This window comes from Sinocyclocheilus grahami, unplaced genomic scaffold, assembly GCF_001515645.1.
Source record: "Sinocyclocheilus grahami isolate Dianchi unplaced genomic scaffold, SAMN03320097.WGS_v1.1 scaffold422.1, whole genome shotgun sequence".
NCBI lineage: Eukaryota > Metazoa > Chordata > Actinopteri > Cypriniformes > Cyprinidae > Sinocyclocheilus > Sinocyclocheilus grahami.
In genome coordinates this window covers 92151-111647 of record NW_015505601.1, presented here as the reverse complement: position 1 = coordinate 111647, position 19497 = coordinate 92151, and the positions used below count along the sequence as shown (strand labels likewise).

The 19497-nt window shown below is 37.5% G+C and overlaps 1 protein-coding gene across 1 annotated transcript; it reads left to right on the top strand.

Annotated features, from left to right (window-relative positions):
* Nucleotides 1–1769: 1769 nt before the first annotated feature.
* On the top strand, nucleotides 1770–16024 carry LOC107551366 (Fc receptor-like protein 5). Its single transcript, XM_016232943.1, has 13 exons — nucleotides 1770–1804; nucleotides 2340–2375; nucleotides 3790–4062; nucleotides 5438–5569; nucleotides 5729–5899; nucleotides 6816–7094; nucleotides 8799–9041; nucleotides 9160–9234; nucleotides 9480–9581; nucleotides 14796–14852; nucleotides 15022–15108; nucleotides 15426–15485; nucleotides 15628–16024. Exons 1-13 carry the CDS (start codon nucleotides 1774–1776, stop codon nucleotides 15666–15668), a joined length of 1587 nt encoding a protein of 528 aa, XP_016088429.1. The 5' UTR covers nucleotides 1770–1773; the 3' UTR covers nucleotides 15669–16024.
* Nucleotides 16025–19497: the final 3473 nt, after the last annotated feature.

The following is a 19497-nucleotide window of genomic DNA, read 5'->3' as shown; positions in this document are numbered from 1 at the left end:
ACCGAATTAGCCAGATCCTGATTAGCGCGATGATATCATCTTGGATGTGACATTTCATCTCGGATGTAATAAGCGACGTACAAAGAATGGGCCCCTGAGAATCATCAGCATAACAGTGAAGGCAAACACCATGTTTGCTGATGATATCTCCCAAGGGTAAACTTGTAAAGTATGAAAAGCAACGGTCCTAGTACTGAGCCTTGTGGTACTCCGTACTGCACTTTTGATCTTAATGATCTCATGATCTCTTCATTCACTGCTACGAACTGATGACAGTCAGATAAATATGATTTGAACCATGACAATGTAATTCCACTAATGCCAACATAATTTTCTAGTCTATACAAAAGAATGTTGTGGTCGATAGTGTCGAACGCAGCGCTAAGATCCAGTAGCACTAATAGAGAGAGCAGGTCATTTGTAACTCTGGTAGAGCAGTCTCAGTACTATGACGCAGTCTAAATCCAGACTGGAAATCCTCACAGATACCATTTCTCTCTGAAGAATATAGCTGAGAGGATACTGCCTTTTCTAGTATTTTTATTCGAGTATAGTATTTTTGATTTGAGATCGGACTGTATTGAACTAATTCTCTAGGATCAAGTTGTTGTTTTTTTAATGAGAGGCTTAATAACAGCCAGTTTGAAGGTATTTGGGACATATGCTAATGATAATGATGAATTAATATTATTCAGAAGGGGATCTATGACTTCTGGAAGCACCTCTTTTAGTAGCTTAGATGGTGGGTCTAACATACATGTTGTTGGTTTAGATGATTTAAAAGATTTATACAATTCTTCCGCTCCTATAGCAGAGAAAGAGTGGAGTTGTTCCTCAGGGGATCTATAGTGCATTATCTGAGAGGGTGGATTCATTAAGATTGGAATCATAATCATTACATTTATTTCAATGCTCGTCCCTGGCCTTGGTGTATGAATATTAAACTGTGTTCACAGGTACAAATACAGTGGGTACGGAAAGTATTCAGACCCCCTTAAATTTTTCACTCTTTGTTATATTGCAGCCATTTGCTAAAATCATTTAAGTTAATTTTTAAGTTAAAGTTTAAGCTAAATACTGAGCAAAGGGTCTGAATACTTAGGACCATGTGATATTTCAGTTTTTCTTTTTTAATAAATCTGCAAAAATGTCAACAATTCTGTGTTTTTCTGTCAATATGGGGTGCTGTGTGTACATTAATGAGGAAAAAAAATTAACTTAAATGATTTTAGCAAATGGCTGCAATTTGGCTCAAAGAGTGAAAAATTTAAGGGGGTCTGAATACTTTCCGTACCCACTGTATATCAGAGTCAGACTCAGCAGAATCAGTGTCAGAAGCCTGAGAGAATAGAAATAGGTTGATGTAAGATCATAGTTGGGGTTTGGTTTGTTCTATTTCAGCTCCACCACACTAACCAGTGAGGGAGGAGCCGCAGTTGTTCACTTTATTGTCATGTAAATACATTAATACAGCCAATACCACCATTTCAAAAGAGAAATCAAAATATTGTTCCATTTCCCTTGTTCATCGAACACACTGGAATACAACTTTTCATATTAGCAAATAAATACTTGCATGTTAGTCAGTGTGACATTTTGTAAAAACATGTTACAAGATTATCAACATTATCAAAAGATCTTCTGTAACACATGAGGTATATTTGTATGTCTTTAATCTGTCATGACGTTCCTAAAGATCTGACCGCAGGTTTCAGGAAGTCTTGAGGCTTTAACACAGTCTGTGTCTTTAACCGTCTGTCATCATTCAGCAGTATGGAGCTCAGTCAACTTCCTCTTGTGCTCTGTGAGTATTATTTTCTCTTAATGTGTTTCAGTGGAATTGCTATTATATTATATAAATGATCAAGTGTTTTAGTGTTCCTAGATTTATGTATTTTCTTGCTGCTCTCAGAGTTTCAAATCCAGCTGTAGTCCATGATATATGAGTGAAGGATGAGTCTGAGAGAGGAAGTGTGCAGTTAGTGCTGTTTGTGAAAGAGAAATGCACTCTGTTGTGTTGTAGATCAGTGTGTTTGGTCAGTCATTCAGTTTTGTGTGGTGTAAAGGTGTTGAATCAGTTCTGTTGGTCTGTTTTGCAGTTATTGTAATATTCACTAGTACACAGTTAGTAAGAGTTTGTCTTTATTCTTCAGCTCGTGATCAGACTGTTAGCGTGAAGTTCCCTAAACAGTTCTCTGCTATGACCAAATCTATAAAATACCAGTCAGATGATTTCATGTTTATCAAGACACATATACAGTCCCCATTAATATTTGTTAATCTTTATAATTATTAGCTCAATGTTCACATTGTAATGAGGTTTCTCTCTGTGTTTTTAGTGCTGATTTCAAACGTCTACTCTCAACATACTGAAGGTGAGGCAATTTGATTCATATATTTCATTACATGACTGATTCTACAGCAGAGGCGGACAAAGTACACAACTCCATTGAGTGAAAGTACAGATACTGCTGGTCAAATATTACTTCATTACAAGAAAAAGTTGTAAAGACAGATTTTACTTAAGTAAAAGTACAGAAGTACTTGCTTTCAAAAGTACTTAAGTACCAAAAGTAAATTTCCTTTTTTGTGTCAATGCACTGTTTTATTGTTGTACATAGTACTTGCAATACTTCTGAAGCAACTTAGAATACATTACACCTGCTGAATACAGTACAGTGAAATCCTGTAAATATAGAGTAAGGAAGAAAAAAAATCAAACCTGCTTTAAAACCCAGCAACACAACTGTAGCTGTATAACTTTACAACAGCAACACTGCTTTAACAAAAAAGCAAAACAGTAAGACTTATTTGACATCAAAACAAACATTTTAAAAATGCTGTCTAAACGCTCTAGCGGTACTTTGACGTCACACACAGAACAGTCTGTGCAGTCCAACACCTATTGTGTTTTATTAGGAGATGCACAACCGTTCTTCTGTGGCTTTATAGGTAATATTTTCACGTACACAATTTAGCAAAATCAGACAATATTGTGTCTAATATATACCACAATATTAACTTCTTCTTATTGAATTGTTGTAAATAAATACCACAATTGCAACTGTTCAGTGTTCAAAAAATGCTGGGAAATCACTTCATGTAGCCCTACAAGAGTGATTACTGACAAACTGTCTGAAGAAAAGAAAGTCACATTTTAGAGAAGAAAGAAATTACTTTCAAAGCTGCTACATAGTAACAACTTTCTACTTCGAGGATTTTGATAGAAATGTAGTGGAGTGAAAAGTGCAATATTTGTCTTTCAAATGTAGTGAAGTTAAAGTCATAAGTTTCCAGAAAAAATTATACTCAAGTAAAGTACAGATACTCAAAAAGTGTACTTAAGTACAATACTCAAGAAAATGTACGTAGTTACTGTCCGCCTCTGTTCTACAGTAACTGTTACAAACCAACAGAGTTGAGTTACATTTTATCATTTTAAATGCATCCTTTTAACAAGTTGAATTATTCATGTGACAATTCTGAGGTGTGACAAGAAACACAAAAAACATCAAAAACAGCAGATATGTTTCTTATATTCTCTGTGAAATCAACATCAAACCAGTGAGAGACAAGATCTTCTGTTGGAAAACTTGTTGAAAAACTTTCACAACTCATGTTTCCAAATTCCCAATGATTGTATATTGACAGATCATTTATAAATGACTATAACAGCTTTAGAGAACAACACTTCAGTCTCATCTGATTTAGCATGTGTGTGTTTTAGACTCAAGTAACTGTTCATACAGTAGCACATTATTTTTATTGTGAATTGTTGCTGTTCTACAGAAAGACCAAAACCCAAAGTGACCATCAAACCTGATGAACATGTATTCAGAGGAGAGACAGTCACTCTCAGATGTGACATATACAGTGAAGGAGTCACTAGCTGGGAGTACATCTGGAATAAAGATGGTTCATTCTACACTGTCAGTGAACTACAGGAACTCACAATCAGTCCTGTTACTGAGTTTGATGCAGATAAATACTCCTGTTATAGAGCAGAGAGAGGAGGATCATGCAGCTCATCTATCAGTGATGAAGTTACACTGACAGTATCAGGTGAGTTTGATCTCCTCTTCACACACACTAGTGTTACTTTCGTTAACGAAGACTATGATGAAAAATGTTTGTTGACAAGCTTTTTTCCCATGACTAAGACAAGAGGAAGACGAGACGACAATAAGGTCAATAAACGATAACCAAGACTATATCAATATGCAATTTCGTTGACGAAATAAGACGAGACTAAAATATATCCAAAAAGATAAAAACTTTACCAAAAACCTCTTTTTATTTTCGTCAAAAAAAGGAGACAAAATGTTATTGCAGACCACAGGCCTCTACTACGCGATCTTTCATGAGTGCTGTTGCCAGATATCAAGAGCTCTAATCCCTGAATCAGAGCTTCACTGTTAAATTAATAAATTTCCTGCCCGGTGTGTTTTGTTTATTTTATGCAATCTGGCAACCAATCGCTCCTCAGTGCGGTGCAGAAGCGCCGCTGATGATCTGAAAACACGACAAACAAGATGGAGTTTAGCCATCTAAATGAAAGCATCATTCAGCCGGTCTTTGTTCTGTCAGGAGATCTCGACTGTATTGTTTGCGATTGTGATCGCTGAATAAATGCACTTACTCAACTGCTGTTGTTTTAATAGAGAAATAGACTATTGCAATTATGGAATAAGTGGAATTACTAGGAATTTCACTGTTATACTTTTCGTTTGTTTTAGCTGTTTTCATAATGCAGACAGAGAGATTGCATAAGTCTTTGGTGTTGATTTATATAATAAAAAGCCTATAATAAATCAGTACACTTTTTTTTTTAATCAGTACACTAGATGAGGTCAAATACACCATGTATGTGTCCAATTCTATTGATTTGTGCTTACTGGAGAAAGTGCAATACCTGAAATGCAAAAGTACATTTCTCGAATAACAACAATCATTACGATTATAATTTTGAGAAAAAAAATATTTTTATCAGTTTAACCATTACACAGAATGACGAAAATGTGACTAATATTTCATTGACTAAAAAGCCTGACTAAAATGCTCATGCATTTAATTGAATAAACAAAAACAGGACAAGTTTGTCTAAATACGATAACTAAAATGTAAATTTGAGTAAGACTAAGACTAAATTAAAAATGGCTGCCAAAATTAATATTGCTGTACGGTTAATTAATAATAATATTTTTGCTAAAATGTCAAGTTTTCATTGACTAAAACTAGACTAAAATTTTGAGACTTTTAGTCGACTAAAACTTGACTAAAACTAAATAGGATAAGGTTGACTAAATATGATTAAAAACTAACAACGACATTTTAGCCTGGGACTAAGACTAAGACTAAAATGAAAATAGCTGACGAAATTAACACTAATACACACACAAGTTTAACATGTTATTAATGAGTGATTTCTCATCTTCAGTTCCCAGAGCAGTGTTAAGTGTTTCTCCACAGAAGTGGCTGACTGAAGGAGATTCAGTGACTCTGATCTGTCAGGTTAACGGCTCCTCTACAGGCTGGACATTCAGCTGGTACACTGAAACTGTCTCATCAGGTAAGATATAATGTGCTTCATGTAGTAACATCTGAATAAACTGGTTTCATAAAACATATTATAGAGATTAAAAATATTTAATCATTCTGATTATACCAACAAAGGTCATTTATAAGACTCTCATTTCTTGAGGTAACTGCAAATTTTCACTTTATACAGCCAACAGCATTAATTATAAGCAGCTCTCAGACAGCAGCAGAGGAGCTGGAGGACACTACACTGTCAGTTCTGCTGCTCTAAAACACACAGGAGTTCATGTGTGCAGAGCAGAGAGAGGAAAACCAGCCTATAACTCAACCATCAGCAACACACAGTTAATATGGGTCACTGGTGAGTTCAAACTGAACCACACTCACTTTCCCTTGATCTTTTAGAGCTTTATGTGTCTTGAAATGTTGTCCTGTCATAATATACAGCTACTGTACTTTTTAATGGTGTCAATGGAGAAAGATGCTTTTTCTGTCAGGTGTAGATACTGCATCTACTAGCAGGGCCTAACTAGACCAAACTAACCAGCAAAACTTTGATTCCTGGGTTAGCTGCAAAGATGTAAAACGTTTAATTCTAATGGAGAAAAATTTTCATAAAAAAACTAAAATATAACTACAGTGGCACAAAAGTGTCACTTACACAAGTGGACTTGAGGGAACATAATCAAATGTATAATCTGACATTTTTAATAAATAGTGTTTTCATTGTGAAATTTATTTTAAATTTTTATGTCATTGACCACACCTTAATTCTAGGACCACATTTTACCAACAACACAGGACACTCCATCAATGTGCAAATCTGCAAATTTTTATAGGATGGACCAAATAAACACTTAATCAATCATTTTAGAGTTTGATTAATATCTGCCTACTAATTATATCTTAGTAATTTAATATACAACAAACTCAGCTAACTATAAATACGGGCTCACACTGTATAGGCAAAGAAGAACTGACCCCAGAGTTGAGTCTGGTTTCTCCCAAGGTTTTTTTTCTCCAATAGTAGCAGCTTATGGAGGTTTTTGTCACAGTTGTCTTTGGCTTGCTTGCTGATGGCATAATGACAAATATATTAAGGTGCAATTTTGTTTATGAATTTTAAATAGAAATACTCTGTGATGACTTTAGGATTTTCAGATTTTTTCTGAAAAGCTGCTTTGAAACAATTTAAGTTGTGTGAAGTGTTAAATCAATAAAACTGTCTTGACTTGATTTCCAGTGTAGTTGAAGTGTAGTTGTAATTGTCTTCTCAGGTGTTTCTCCTCCAGTCTCTCTGATCGTCAGTCCCAGCAGAACTCAACACTTCACATCTGACTCTCTCTCTCTGAGCTGTGAGGACCAGAGTAACTCTACTGGATGGAGAATGAGAAGATACAGAGACAGTGGGCTGCTGGAAGATTGTTCATCAGTTTGGGGATCACAAACAGGATCTACATGTACAATCAGATCCACCATCCCAGAGGATACTGGAGTGTACTGGTGTGAGTCTGAATCTGGAGAGAAACATCATCCTGTTAATATCACTGTACACTGTGAGTCTGTGTTTCTATATTTATTAATTTCACAAAGCCCTCATTTTATGCTTCAGCTATAAATAGCCGAATTGTGATCTCAATTTATTCACCGACGCAATCTTATTCCTAAATGACAACAAATCCGCTAGATTATTAAACTTTTGACTATTAAACCATTGCTCAACCTTTGACTTTTGTCATTAAAAAAATAAAATCATTGTGATTCTCAATTTATCCAGAATCGTGCAGCGAAAATGTATTAAAATTATCATTATTTTTAATGTATTGATTATTGTAACTCCTATTTGGGTTAGGTCTCAAACTTCTCCATGTACTAGAACAGCTTCCACTCGGCAAACTCGTCGCCCAATTTGCGTCATTCACATCTATTCGTGTTTTTGATTGTATTTTATTTGATTGTATACTGTCTAGTAATTTTTGATTGTCATTAAGTTGTAAGGTGTTCTTGCGTGTTTTGAATGGCACCTCTAAATAAAATGCTTTATTATTAAGTTGGCTTGAGAAAGCCAACTTACTGATATTGTATTTAAACTGGTTCTTCTTCTTCTGACCAAAAATTTAAACAGTATCTCCTCCTAGAGCTTTAAAGCTAGAACCACCAAACTCAGCCCAGACCTTCAGACTGTTCTAACTCGGGTTGCTATATCTTTTCAGACTGATCCGACTTACGGTTTTCCTAAAAATGGGGAAAATCCCATAGACTTTTATTGAACAGTCTTGGCTGATCTGAACATTCCGTCAAACTCCAACTGTGAAAATTCAAATTTAAACGCACTGACTCAATTAAAGTGCCATACAATGTACTATTTCTAAGCCATTTAAACTTATTCAAACTCATTTATCTATCTGTCTATCTATCTATCTATCTATCTATCTATCTATCTATCTATCTGTCTATCTATCTATCTCAGTCTGATTCTATCTATCTAATCTGACCATTTCTATCTCTCTATCTATCTTCATAGCAACACTCTAGCAACTATCCAAACCAACCTAGCAACCGCCCCGGGTACCCTAGCAACACCCTAGCAACCATCCCAGGTACCTTAGCAACTGCCATGGGTAGCCTAGCAACTGCATAGTAATACCATAACAACCACCCCGGGTACCCCAGCAACCGAATAGCAACACCCTAGCAACCATCCCAGGTACCTTAGCAACCGCCATGGGTACCCTAGCAACCGCATAGTAACACCTTAGCAACCACCCCGGGTACCCTAGCAACCGCATAGCAACACCCTAGCAACCACCCCGAGTACCTTAGCAACTGCACGGGGTACTCTAGCAACCGCATAGCAACACCCTAGCAACCGCCCTGGGTACCCTAGCAACCGCATAACAACACCTTAGCAACCAACCTGGGTACCCTAGCAACCGCATAGCAACACCCTAGCAACCATCCAGAGTATCTATCTATCTATCTCTCTCTCTCTCTGGTAGACTGTATTACCTTCAAAACATTCAAACTTTTAAAACTACTTTAAACTTCAAACTATTTAAGTCTGAAAACAATCAAACTTAAAACTTTTTAAAATTTCTTAAACTTTTCAAAACTTTTTAAAACTTTCTGGTCCGGCTGTCTCAAGCCAACTTAAAGTTTGTCGTGACAAACGTTTTTATCTAGTTATTATTATTGTTGTTTCTGTTGTCACCACATTGATTCTTACTATTTGTCAGTTGATGTTTGCTCTGTTTCTGTAGTTGGTGTGATTCTGGAGAGTCCTGTTCATCCTGTGACTGAAGGAGAAACTCTGACTCTACGCTGTTTATATCATCATTCAACCCCACCAAACCTCAGAGCTGATTTCTATAAAGATGGGTCACTCATCCAGAATCAAACTACAGAGATGATCATCCCTGCTGTCTCAAAGTCACATGAGGGTTTCTACTACTGCAAACACACAGAGAGAGGAGAGTCACGCAAGAGCTGGATCTCAGTCACAGGTGAGAGTAGGAACTGTAAACACTATTGAAATGCTTCTGGATAATATACAGCACTAATATGACTGTACAATGTATTCCTCCAAAACATCAGGATCTGATGGTCTCAATCCTGTGATAGTTGGAGTGACTGCTGGACTCACATTTTTGATCACTGTCTTCTTGGTCCTGCTGTGGCGCTACAGAAACAACAAAGGTTCATCTTCTGCCATATTAAAATTCAATGACACATTTCCTAAACCTGTGACCTGTCGTCCTACAACAGCCTAAGCTAGTTATCTGATCTTATTTTAAAGGGTTTTGGGGTAGTTTTCTGCTGGTACTACTCCAAATAATAGACTACTACAAATAAGCATTTATGTATGCATAAAGGAGATTGAAGTCATTTTTTGACTCCCTTATTTCCTCAAATATTTTCCTGAACATTTTCTGTTGGACTAGGTGGAAGATCTCAGTCTGCCTCCAGTGTCAGTCAACAGCAGAACAGCAGTCAGACATCAGAGCAGAACCAGAGTGAAGCTGGACATAAAACACTCAAGTCTGGTGAGTCTTTACCCATTAACCATAAATATTTTACAATAAATCTTTACAAGCTGAGATTGAAGATACTTAGAAATAACTTTCAACTCACAAGACAGATCTCACACTAAATAATTTCCCCCTCTTCTAAAGTGTAATGTGATATCTGTGTAACTGACATTTCAATTACATGTAATTCAGTTTCATTTCATTATAAATAATGCATAACAAAATATTTCACATGTAATTTAGAATGTTAATAGCTAGGGGTGACTCCGAATAGTCGAAGATTCGATGCTTCGATAGGAGGAGCCTGATTCGACTACCAATCTCAGTCGAATATTCGCGGGGTGTTATGATCATGCCATTTTGGCTATAAGGGGGTGCTCAAATGTCTGATTTCACATAGAACTACTGGTTTTCTCTCAATAAGTTAATATACAGCCTATTAAAATAATGCTGTAAATAAGAATCTGAAAAGAAAGAAGCTTCAAATCAATATTTTAACGTGCGTGAATAAATCCAACCACCCCTATAGATTTAAGTTTCACTTTCCATAATCCGTGACCGACAGAAGCATTGGCGGCAGGGATTTAAAACATTAACAAGACTCAAATTGACACAGACAGAGTGAAAGACTGGATTTTTTTTCCCGATCAGGTAGGGTACAAGTGATTTCAAAACATTTCAGCCGGTTTATATATATTGTGTATCAATTATTTATCTCGTATAAGAAGCATTTAATTCATAAGATGCATTGCTTGAGTTGTGCTGCAGTAAAGCGCTTCATAGTAGGGCTACAGTACTACGGTGAGTATCTCTTCAGCGCGCAGCACGAGCAGCACAAACAACAATGCAGAATATTAATAACTATGACTGGGACTGTCATATACATGTACAAATTGAAATGGGAAGGTTTAAAGGGGTCATATGATGTTGCTAAAAAGAACATTATTTTGTGTATTTGGTGTAATGAAATGTTTATGCGGTTTAAGGTTCAAAAAACACATTATTTTCCACATACTGTACATTATTGTTTCTCCTCTATGCCCCGCCTTTCTGAAATGCGTCGATTTTTACAAAGCTCACTGAAAAGCGAGGTGTTCTCTGATTGGCCAGCTATCCAGTGCGTTATGATTGGCTGAATTCCTTAAGCGTGTGATGGAAATGTTACGCCCCTTACCATATTGTGATGATGCCCTGTCAGGCCGGAGCGATGATTCAAAAACATGAAAACCCATTATAAACGAGGCATTCGTTGCATCCCGTGGGGACATAATTATGGATTATAATGACTTGTACTGTCTTTTTTCGCGTTGCGTTGCATCGCGCTGCGTAAACATAAAACCATGTCTGCATATGTGATCGGAGACATGACAAACAATAAGCCCTACTCTACACTGCCCAAAAAACTCACTTTAAATATAAAAAAACGTACTTATAATCTGTGAGTCAGAACAGCCGGCATTGTAGTCTACTCTACCAGGATCAGGAACTAGTCCTCCATAAAATGCGCTGCACACATCTGAATATTTGGGTTGAACTGTTCTGGAACAGTGTTGTAAATACAACTTAACCACTGATTTCTAGTCGTGTCCATTTTTGGAAAGCCAAACAAAGTAGTTTCGCTTTCACAATGAAACACAGCGTCACACACGGCGGCCTAGATTGAGCGGAGGCCGGGGGCTAGCGTGAGGAACGGCGGGAAGGTTAGAGTGAGCAGAGGCGGCGGGCTTGAGAACGGCGCGGCCGGCGGATTCGACGAAGGAGGCTTGCGGCAACCACATGTGACGACCCCGGGGTGGACTCCGCTTCGTCCACGGTGAAAGCCGATCCGGCGATCCACAGCACAAAGTTGTAGTATTTCCTCAGCGACCAGCACGGATCAGCTCCAGGCATGACGAAGCAGATATCGTACCTCTTTTGGAAGACCAAACAAAGTAGTTTCGCTTTCACAACGAAGCACACAGCGTCTTCACGACATGGCGGCGGCAACAATAAAGAATAAAAGTTACGCCTTCTTACTTTGCGTGAACATTTGGGAGGCGTTATGCAAATCTTCCCAGATAGTGACGTAGACATGTTGGGGCGTGTTAGAACGAGCCGTTTTAGGTAGGTGTGGCTGACTCTTAACTCTTATAAAGAATATCTCTTTGGATTTGAGACTTTAGTCTTTGCAACTTTACAGATCTTCTTTATGCACCAATAGCTTGTAACACTTCAAAGAGAAAGGAAAAATTGAAATCGCATCATATGACCCCTTTAAATAAAGTTGATTGTATGCGAGATATCGCGAGAGTAGAGAGCGGGAAGAAACGAGAGATAGAGAGAGAGAAAGGGGAGAGACGCACGAGGTAGTCGGGTGCACTGTTAAGTGCGGTTGCCAGTAAAAGAAAGAAGAAGAGGTAGTCAGGTGGAATGAGGCAGAGACACAGCTAATGAAAATGTTGGAAAATAAACACTGAGTTCGAAGCACAGAAGTCTTGGTCTGACTCTTCTATCCAGTGGCCGTAACAGATACAGGAAATAGCCAAGAACCCGCGGATAATACTCGGTAAGCACAGACTTTTCAAAGCCCACCAAAACTGAGTATTACATACATAACAATTATAATGAGAACACTATTATAATGAAACACTGTGATTTTTTTTTTTGTTTAGTTGCTGTTTTTCTGCACGTTGTTGTGTGAAGAGCGCGTCCACAAAAGGAGTTAATTCAGAGCCGCACAGACACATTCGTGCATTCAGGGCATTTCGTGCAGATAAGTCGTAATATTAACGTTATGTTGTATAAACAATGACACGTATTCTATATGAAATAAATGATGAGTTAAATCCAAGCAGCAACCTCCCGCTCTCTCTTGTGAAGCCAACACAGAAGTGACTAAAACTGTAATTCATCAACTGGCCGCTAGAGGCTGGCTCCAAAAGGGAGTCAGTCCCATAGATGCCCCATGTTAAAATGCCCAACTTTACAGCTGAAAAAAATTATGTTTACAGCCTGGTACAAAAAGTGGTTTTGGTCTATATAGCTAATTTTGCCCTTCATGACAACTGTGAGGGGGGTGAATTTTTTTTATAACTCGTCCGTTTAAATTATATTAAGGCTTAAAGTTCTGCATAATTAAAGGTGCTATATGTAAGTTTTCGTCGCTAGAGGGCGCATATTCAAAACAAACAAGAAACAAAGGCGTAGTTTGATGATGTCGTGATTGAGTGTGGAATCATGGGAGTTGTGGTCTTCATCCCCACAGCCGATGCAATCCGACGGGACTCGGGCAGAAATCATGTTCATTGATGAGCTAATGTATTAAAGACTTATTAAGGAGTAACGAATCAGCTCATGAGGAAATATGAATAATTAATCATAACTAGTTATAATTATGAATATTTAGATCCACTGTAGATATTTAGCTGATCTCTCAGGGTCAGTATCTGGTGTCAGTGTTGCTATGGAACCAGGGGCCTGTTCGGCTTCCTGGGGTGTTACAGAGTATTTGTTAAATCTAGCTAACAAAATATATATTGTGTGTTTGAGTGGTCCAGACGCTACAAAGGTCACTGTAGTGTGAAGCAGGGTGGGGCTAAAAGTCGTGGAAGCGAAACGAGGCAGCTGGAGTGATTGCTAATGAAGGACGAGCGCGATACACGGCTCAAAAGCAGCAGAGCTTTTATTATGCCACAGTCGACCGCTTCCGCTTCTTCCGGTCATGCGTATGTGGGGTAAAACAGCGCTGTTTTATACTAGATACATTTGAGTGTATTGAAAGTTCTGTTATAATGCTACTCTGTGCATTCGTCACCTGTCTAATAAAATGCATAACATATTAAAGTGTCTTTGGGGTTTCCATGTTTTCAACAAAATAAAACCGGAAATTGAGGGGTTATGACGTCTTTGGCAGGCGATGCAATGACACTATGGACACGGTCCATTACACTAGTTAAAATTGCTTATTTCTCTGGATTTAAACATTCTTCAAAACATTTGAGATAATGTAAGTACACAAGTCAGCAAAATCTATAACACTGTTCTAGTGGTTTTGGGATATTTTAATAAAAAAATCTTACATATTGTGCCTTTAAGGGCGTGGCCACTTGAGTGACAGGTGGATTGCCGCTGCTGTCACCACCGTCGAGCTAGGTGGGTGGGGTTTCAGCAACCAGCTCCCGCCTCTTTGCCCATTTTCGATTATCCAGGAGTGACGCGCTGCCAAGATGGCGACAGCCGGCTCCGCCCATTTTGAGCTTCAAAAACGCTCTTCAGAAACCTACGGGTGACGTCACGGACACTACGTCCATGTTTTTATACAGTATAGGGTTAAATCCGGGTGTGCCTCACACATCCTGAAAAGTGAAGCTGCGGGCTCTTTGATCGCCCCCTGGTGGCTGGCTGCAATACAGGTCATAAACCTTGCCCTCTCCATGTAAACGAATGGGACTTGAGTCAAAATAAAAAAAATTAATTACACTTCCAATACAATTTTCCGAAAGATGGTTTTGGTCATTTAATGTAGTTGTCATCACGCTGATATATGTTCAATTGTTCATTTTTTGTGATAAGTTTGATTTTAGCTAGTAATTTGATGCTATAAAAACGGGGCGTGTCGTTATGGTTGATTGGGTCTGCAGGAGTTTGGGCGGGAGTTTGATAGTGGCTCCACCTCACGACACTACTGTGCAAACTCTGGCTCCAAACGAATCTCTACTGCGCAGACTCTGGCTCCAAACGAATCTCTACTGCGCAGACTCTGGCTCCAAACGAATCTCTACTGCGCAAACTCTAGCTCCAAACAAATCTCTACTGCGCAGACTGGCTCCAAACTAATCTCTACTGCGCAGCTCAAAACAGAAATGCAGAACATTAATAACTACTGTCATATACATAACGTTATAATGAGAGCACTAAATGTGAATTCTTAGGGTTTCGCTGACGTTTAATGTTAACTATCTTTTAATCAAAACATAAAACATTATTTACCCCATTTGTATCTGCGAGGCGCCACATTTTCCATGTGTGTTAACATAATTATGACTGTCGAATGTCTGACTTGACTCTTGGTAATGTATTTTGCCCCGCCCCCAAAACCTATGATTCGACTATCAGTCGAATGTCGGCAAGATTCGAAAATTATTAATTAGCACATGATATATTTAGCTGAGTTTAGCTTTAATCAGTGTCAACATGAAAACACTATTTTTCTATGGGCTTAAATTCATGAGATGCATTAATTTATTACAGGAACTGCTCATATTTATGACTCTCTTGATGCCACAATTAACAAAAACATCAGCACAGGTAACTAATGATGTTACAGAAGGTAATTATGTCATGTTGATCATTTACTAAGGCAGTAGGTATTTTATAAATAATCAAATCCATCTTAGTTTTACATTTCACTGGGATATTTGCAGAGCAAATTCAGTTAAAACAAATATCTTATTCTTTTCTCTGTTATTCATTGTAGACATTGTAAGTGGACCTAATGAAGTCACCTATGCTGAGATTGAACTCAAATCTACAGAGAAACAGAAGAAAAAGAAAGAAAACAAAGGTAAACTGAAACGAAAGTTCATGCTCTTATGGTTTTATGATCATGACAGTAAGTGTACAGCAGAGCTAAAAACCTCTGGGGTAAAAAGCCCCTTCTCTAAACAGCCGTTGTGAAATCAGCCTGATCCATAAAGGTCATTGCATGCAAATTACAATATAATATTTTGAGGTAATTTGGTCAAACATATAATTGATTTAAAATTAATTATTTTATTCTCTCTCTGTAGATGTAGAGCTTTTATGAATATGATGACACATTTCATATCACTGTTGGACACACAGTAAGCACTAGTGATATTAACTGTTGGCATCTTTCAGGTAATACCAGTGAAAGTTCAGACACTGTGTACTCTCAACTGAATCTGGTAACTCATCAAGGTGAGTCTCAAAGTAAAAACATCAATCACAAGGAGCCACTGACAACTGCATACAAGCACCGTTGAGAATCTAAGAATAAAATGAAGTATGCAACAATTCAAATGTGCATTTTAGCATTTTTAATTGATTTACACATTTTCAGCTGCTGGATCTAGTGATGTGATGTACGCTCAGGTTAAATAAATGGCTGGAGGAGAAACATTCAATCCCAGGACGCTGATGAGTTTAGGCTGAGAAGGGCTGGAGAATGACCAGGATCATCAATTCTTTATCATCTTTGTGATGCTGAACACTTGATGGCAATAGAGTTATCAGCCTTCATGTGGTTCAGTGACTATGCATGCTAATCTTTGAAAAGCAATGAGATTTATACATTATACATTGGAAAAAACAGATGATCTTTTAGTACCGCACAGTGTTTATTTTTATTGGTTGATACCAGCAGAGGCAGCAGCTCATTATTTGACTGTTGATTGAGACCAGGTTTTGTCTTGATTTTAAATGTATTTGCAACATGGTCATGAACAACCTAGAAATACCTGGCAATTTAATATGGTGACTTCCAGGTCTGCAAGAGTTGTATATGATCATCAAATGTATATGATGAGTATATATTTTTTGTATGCTCAACTGTAAAATGATTTTTAAAATCCTTATTCTGCAATCCCAAACAATTGAAAAATTGAAATTGAAATAATTGAACAATTCATTAACATAATCAAACAGTTAGGGAATTCTGTTGCTTGTTTGTCTTAGACTATTTATGTTTTCAGAATACAACTAGAATCGTCATTTTACTGTAATTTTAATTATTCTTATATTTATAAAATATTTCATTGCTATAAATACCTCTATGTGAGTCTAATCTTTAGATTTTAAAACTGCTTAAAAAGTTTTCCACTTCTGTTGCAGCTTGCTTGTTCTTCTTAGTTGTAAATGAGAATAATTGTTCACAATTATAATTATAAACTGTAGTTTTGCTGTAATATGTATACTTTTTATCTATATCTTTATTACAATAAAATAAGATCTAACTGCTACAATGCTAGCATGTAGCATGAGCGACTTGGTCATCATAAATGTGATGCAACATAACATTCATGTTTATGGTTGAGCAAATATGTATAAATATCTCTGAACAATTTGAACAGAACTGAATTTACATCTAAACACGTCTTCAATGCCTCCAAATTTTTTTTATTGTTTCTAAGAGAATTAACTTGTCAATATCCTTATGCAGTTTTTTTATTTTGAAAACTAGGAGTAGGTCTAGGTTGAAATTGGTGCCAAATTGTGTTTTTGACATTGCGGATTCATTAACTACTTCCGCATTTCCTGAAATCCCTCACCCATATTGTTCAAACATGAACAAGTAAGTGTCTGACACACACACTGTGTATCTGTGTAACCAGAAAAGGAAGCCTTTGCCTATTATCCATCTGATCATTTAGATCCGATCAAATCCACAGATTCTGCATCTTGGCTCTGTCTGTGAGCTGTGAGTGAGGTGTTTCAGTGCACAGATGATATGCCTTTTGAGTAAATGTTTTATATTAAACTAAACAAGACAATCTTCTGATTCAGATGATACAAGGTACACTCTGAAAAAAAGGTACAAAAAGCTGTCACTGGGGTGGTCACTTTTTAAAGGGTACATTTTTGTACCTTTTAGATGCACTTCAGGTACTAATATGTACCTTTAAGGTATCGCCATGGAAGCTTTAAGAACAAAGGTGTACCATCTGAAGAGGTACCGCCTAGTGACAGGATTTGTACCTTTTTTTTGAGAGTATGTCATTCACCTTACGGAATAATTTAAATGTAGATTTTTCTACTTCAGAATTATAAATTTTTTTGTAGGATGATGTTCACGTATGTCTGTATTACAGCTCACCCTGTGATTACAACACACTCCAGTTTTCTTCATATGAAGAATAATAGTGTAAATAATGCTTTCAGTTTACACAAACTCAGTGCCTTTATGTATTCAAAAAGCACATGCTTACAGTAAAATACAGACCTAGACTGACATGTTTCAAGATTTAAAACCATTACAGCACATCAAATGAGACACTATGTCTGTCTTTTACCGTAGACTATTTACTTACAATCAGCAAGCAGCTTTTGAGTGAGGCATTTGAGAATTTTGAGCACCATGCTTCTCTGTCCTCATATCACATGTTGTTTTCCATAAACTGTACAATAAAGAAATATTTATGACATGGCATAAAATTTGCATCTTATTTCTATGGCAAATGGTCTAACCAAAATATTCAGGCTCCTCCTACTATGTCAGAATCCTTTTAAATACACACACTTCCGTCAGCTGATTCATCTGACCATTTACCTAGGCAGTTAGAGAAAGAGAGAGTTGTCACTAATGCAGGTAATTTCTTGTTACTAGAGATTTTATGTCCTTTTGGGTGCAGTAAAATTAAAAAGAAATCTGTGCCAGAGCAGTGGAGAAACAATACAAATTCAGGATGTTTGGGATCTTATTTTCAGGAAGGTGACGATGGATTCATCTAGTACAGGAATTCTCAAGGAAGATGTGAAAGGCAAAATCAATCTCATGAATATTGAATATAAGAAGGTTTACCGAAATACTGTTTAACATCTCATTTGCATAAACATAGCCACTATGTTAAGACTGTGTCTTAAGAACTATTGACCCACTAGCAGATAACCAAGGAGTAATCAGTCTTTTTGTATTCAAATTAGACCAATCTACCTGACTTAAAAAAAGTTTTGATTAGTCTTGAAGGAAAAAAAAAAAAAGACTAACTTAGAAGACTTGACTAAGCGGTTTATGCATCCGGCCCCTGAGCGAAAGTTACATAAGACATACCCGGAAGAGACATCCCTAGAAAAGACGTCCATTTACAGTCTCATTTCAATTTCAGCTTCATATTTTTCTATATTTTATTTCAAATATATATTCATTTATGCACCATGAAGAACAGGTAAACTTTAAACGTTTACGTTTTTTTGTTTGGCCTTCCAAAAGAGGACGATATCTGCTTCGTCATGCCTAGAGCTGATCCGTGCTGGTCGCTGAGGAAATACAACAACTTTGTGCTGTGGATCGCCGGATCGGCTTTCACCGTGGACGAAGCAGAGTCCAGCCCGGGGTCGTCACATGTGGTTGCCGCAAGCCCTCCGGACGCTCCTTCGTCGAATCCGCCGGCCAGCGCTCACTCAAGGCCGCGGTGTGTGACGCTGTGTGTTTCGTTGTGAAAGTGAAACTACTTTGTTTGGCCTTCCAAAAGAGGACACGACTAGAAATCAGTGGTTAAGTTGTATTTACAACACTGTTCCAGAACACTTCAACCCAAATATTCAGATGTGTGCAGCACATTTTATGGAGGACTGTTTCCTGATCCTGGTAGAGTAGACTACAATGCCGGCTGTTCTGACTCAAAGACTGTAAGTACGTTTTTCATATTTAAAGGATTTGCCACTAATGATTCAAACGCGAGTTTTGAGCAGTGTAGAGTAGCGTTTGTTGTTTGTCATTTCTCCGATCACAAACGCAGACATGGTTTTATGTTTACGCGGCGCGATGCAACACGTAAAAAGACAGTATAAGTCATTATTATTGTAATTATTTCCCCACTGGATGCAACAAATGCCTCGTTTATAATAGGTTTTAATGTTTTTGTCTCGTCGCTCTGGCCGGGACACGGCATCACAGTATGGTAGGGGTATAACATTTCCGTCACATGTTTGAGGTATTCGGCCAATCACAATGCACTGGATAGCTGACCAATCAGAGCACACCTCACTTTTCAGACCGATGAGCTTTGTAAAAGTCGACGCGTTTCAGAAAGGCGGGACATAGCCCCGAGGAGAAACAATAATGTACAGTATGTGGAAAATAATGTGTTTTTTTAACTTTAAACAGCATAAACACATTTCATTACACCAAATAATGTTCTTTTTAGCAACATCACATGACCCCTTTAATGAATTCTGAGTTAAATGCTGCACATGGATGCGGGTGGATTGAGAT

Bases quoted from the DNA above. Each gene is read 5' to 3' on its own strand.
- LOC107551366 (XM_016232943.1), top strand. From the start codon at position 1,774: ATGGAGCTCAGTCAACTTCCTCTTGTGCTCT. The intron at 2,376-3,789 runs GTGAGGCAATTT...GCTGTTCTACAG, and splicing joins CTACTCTCAACATACTGAAG to AAAGACCAAAACCCAAAGTG. The intron at 5,570-5,728 runs GTAAGATATAAT...CACTTTATACAG, and splicing joins CACTGAAACTGTCTCATCAG to CCAACAGCATTAATTATAAG.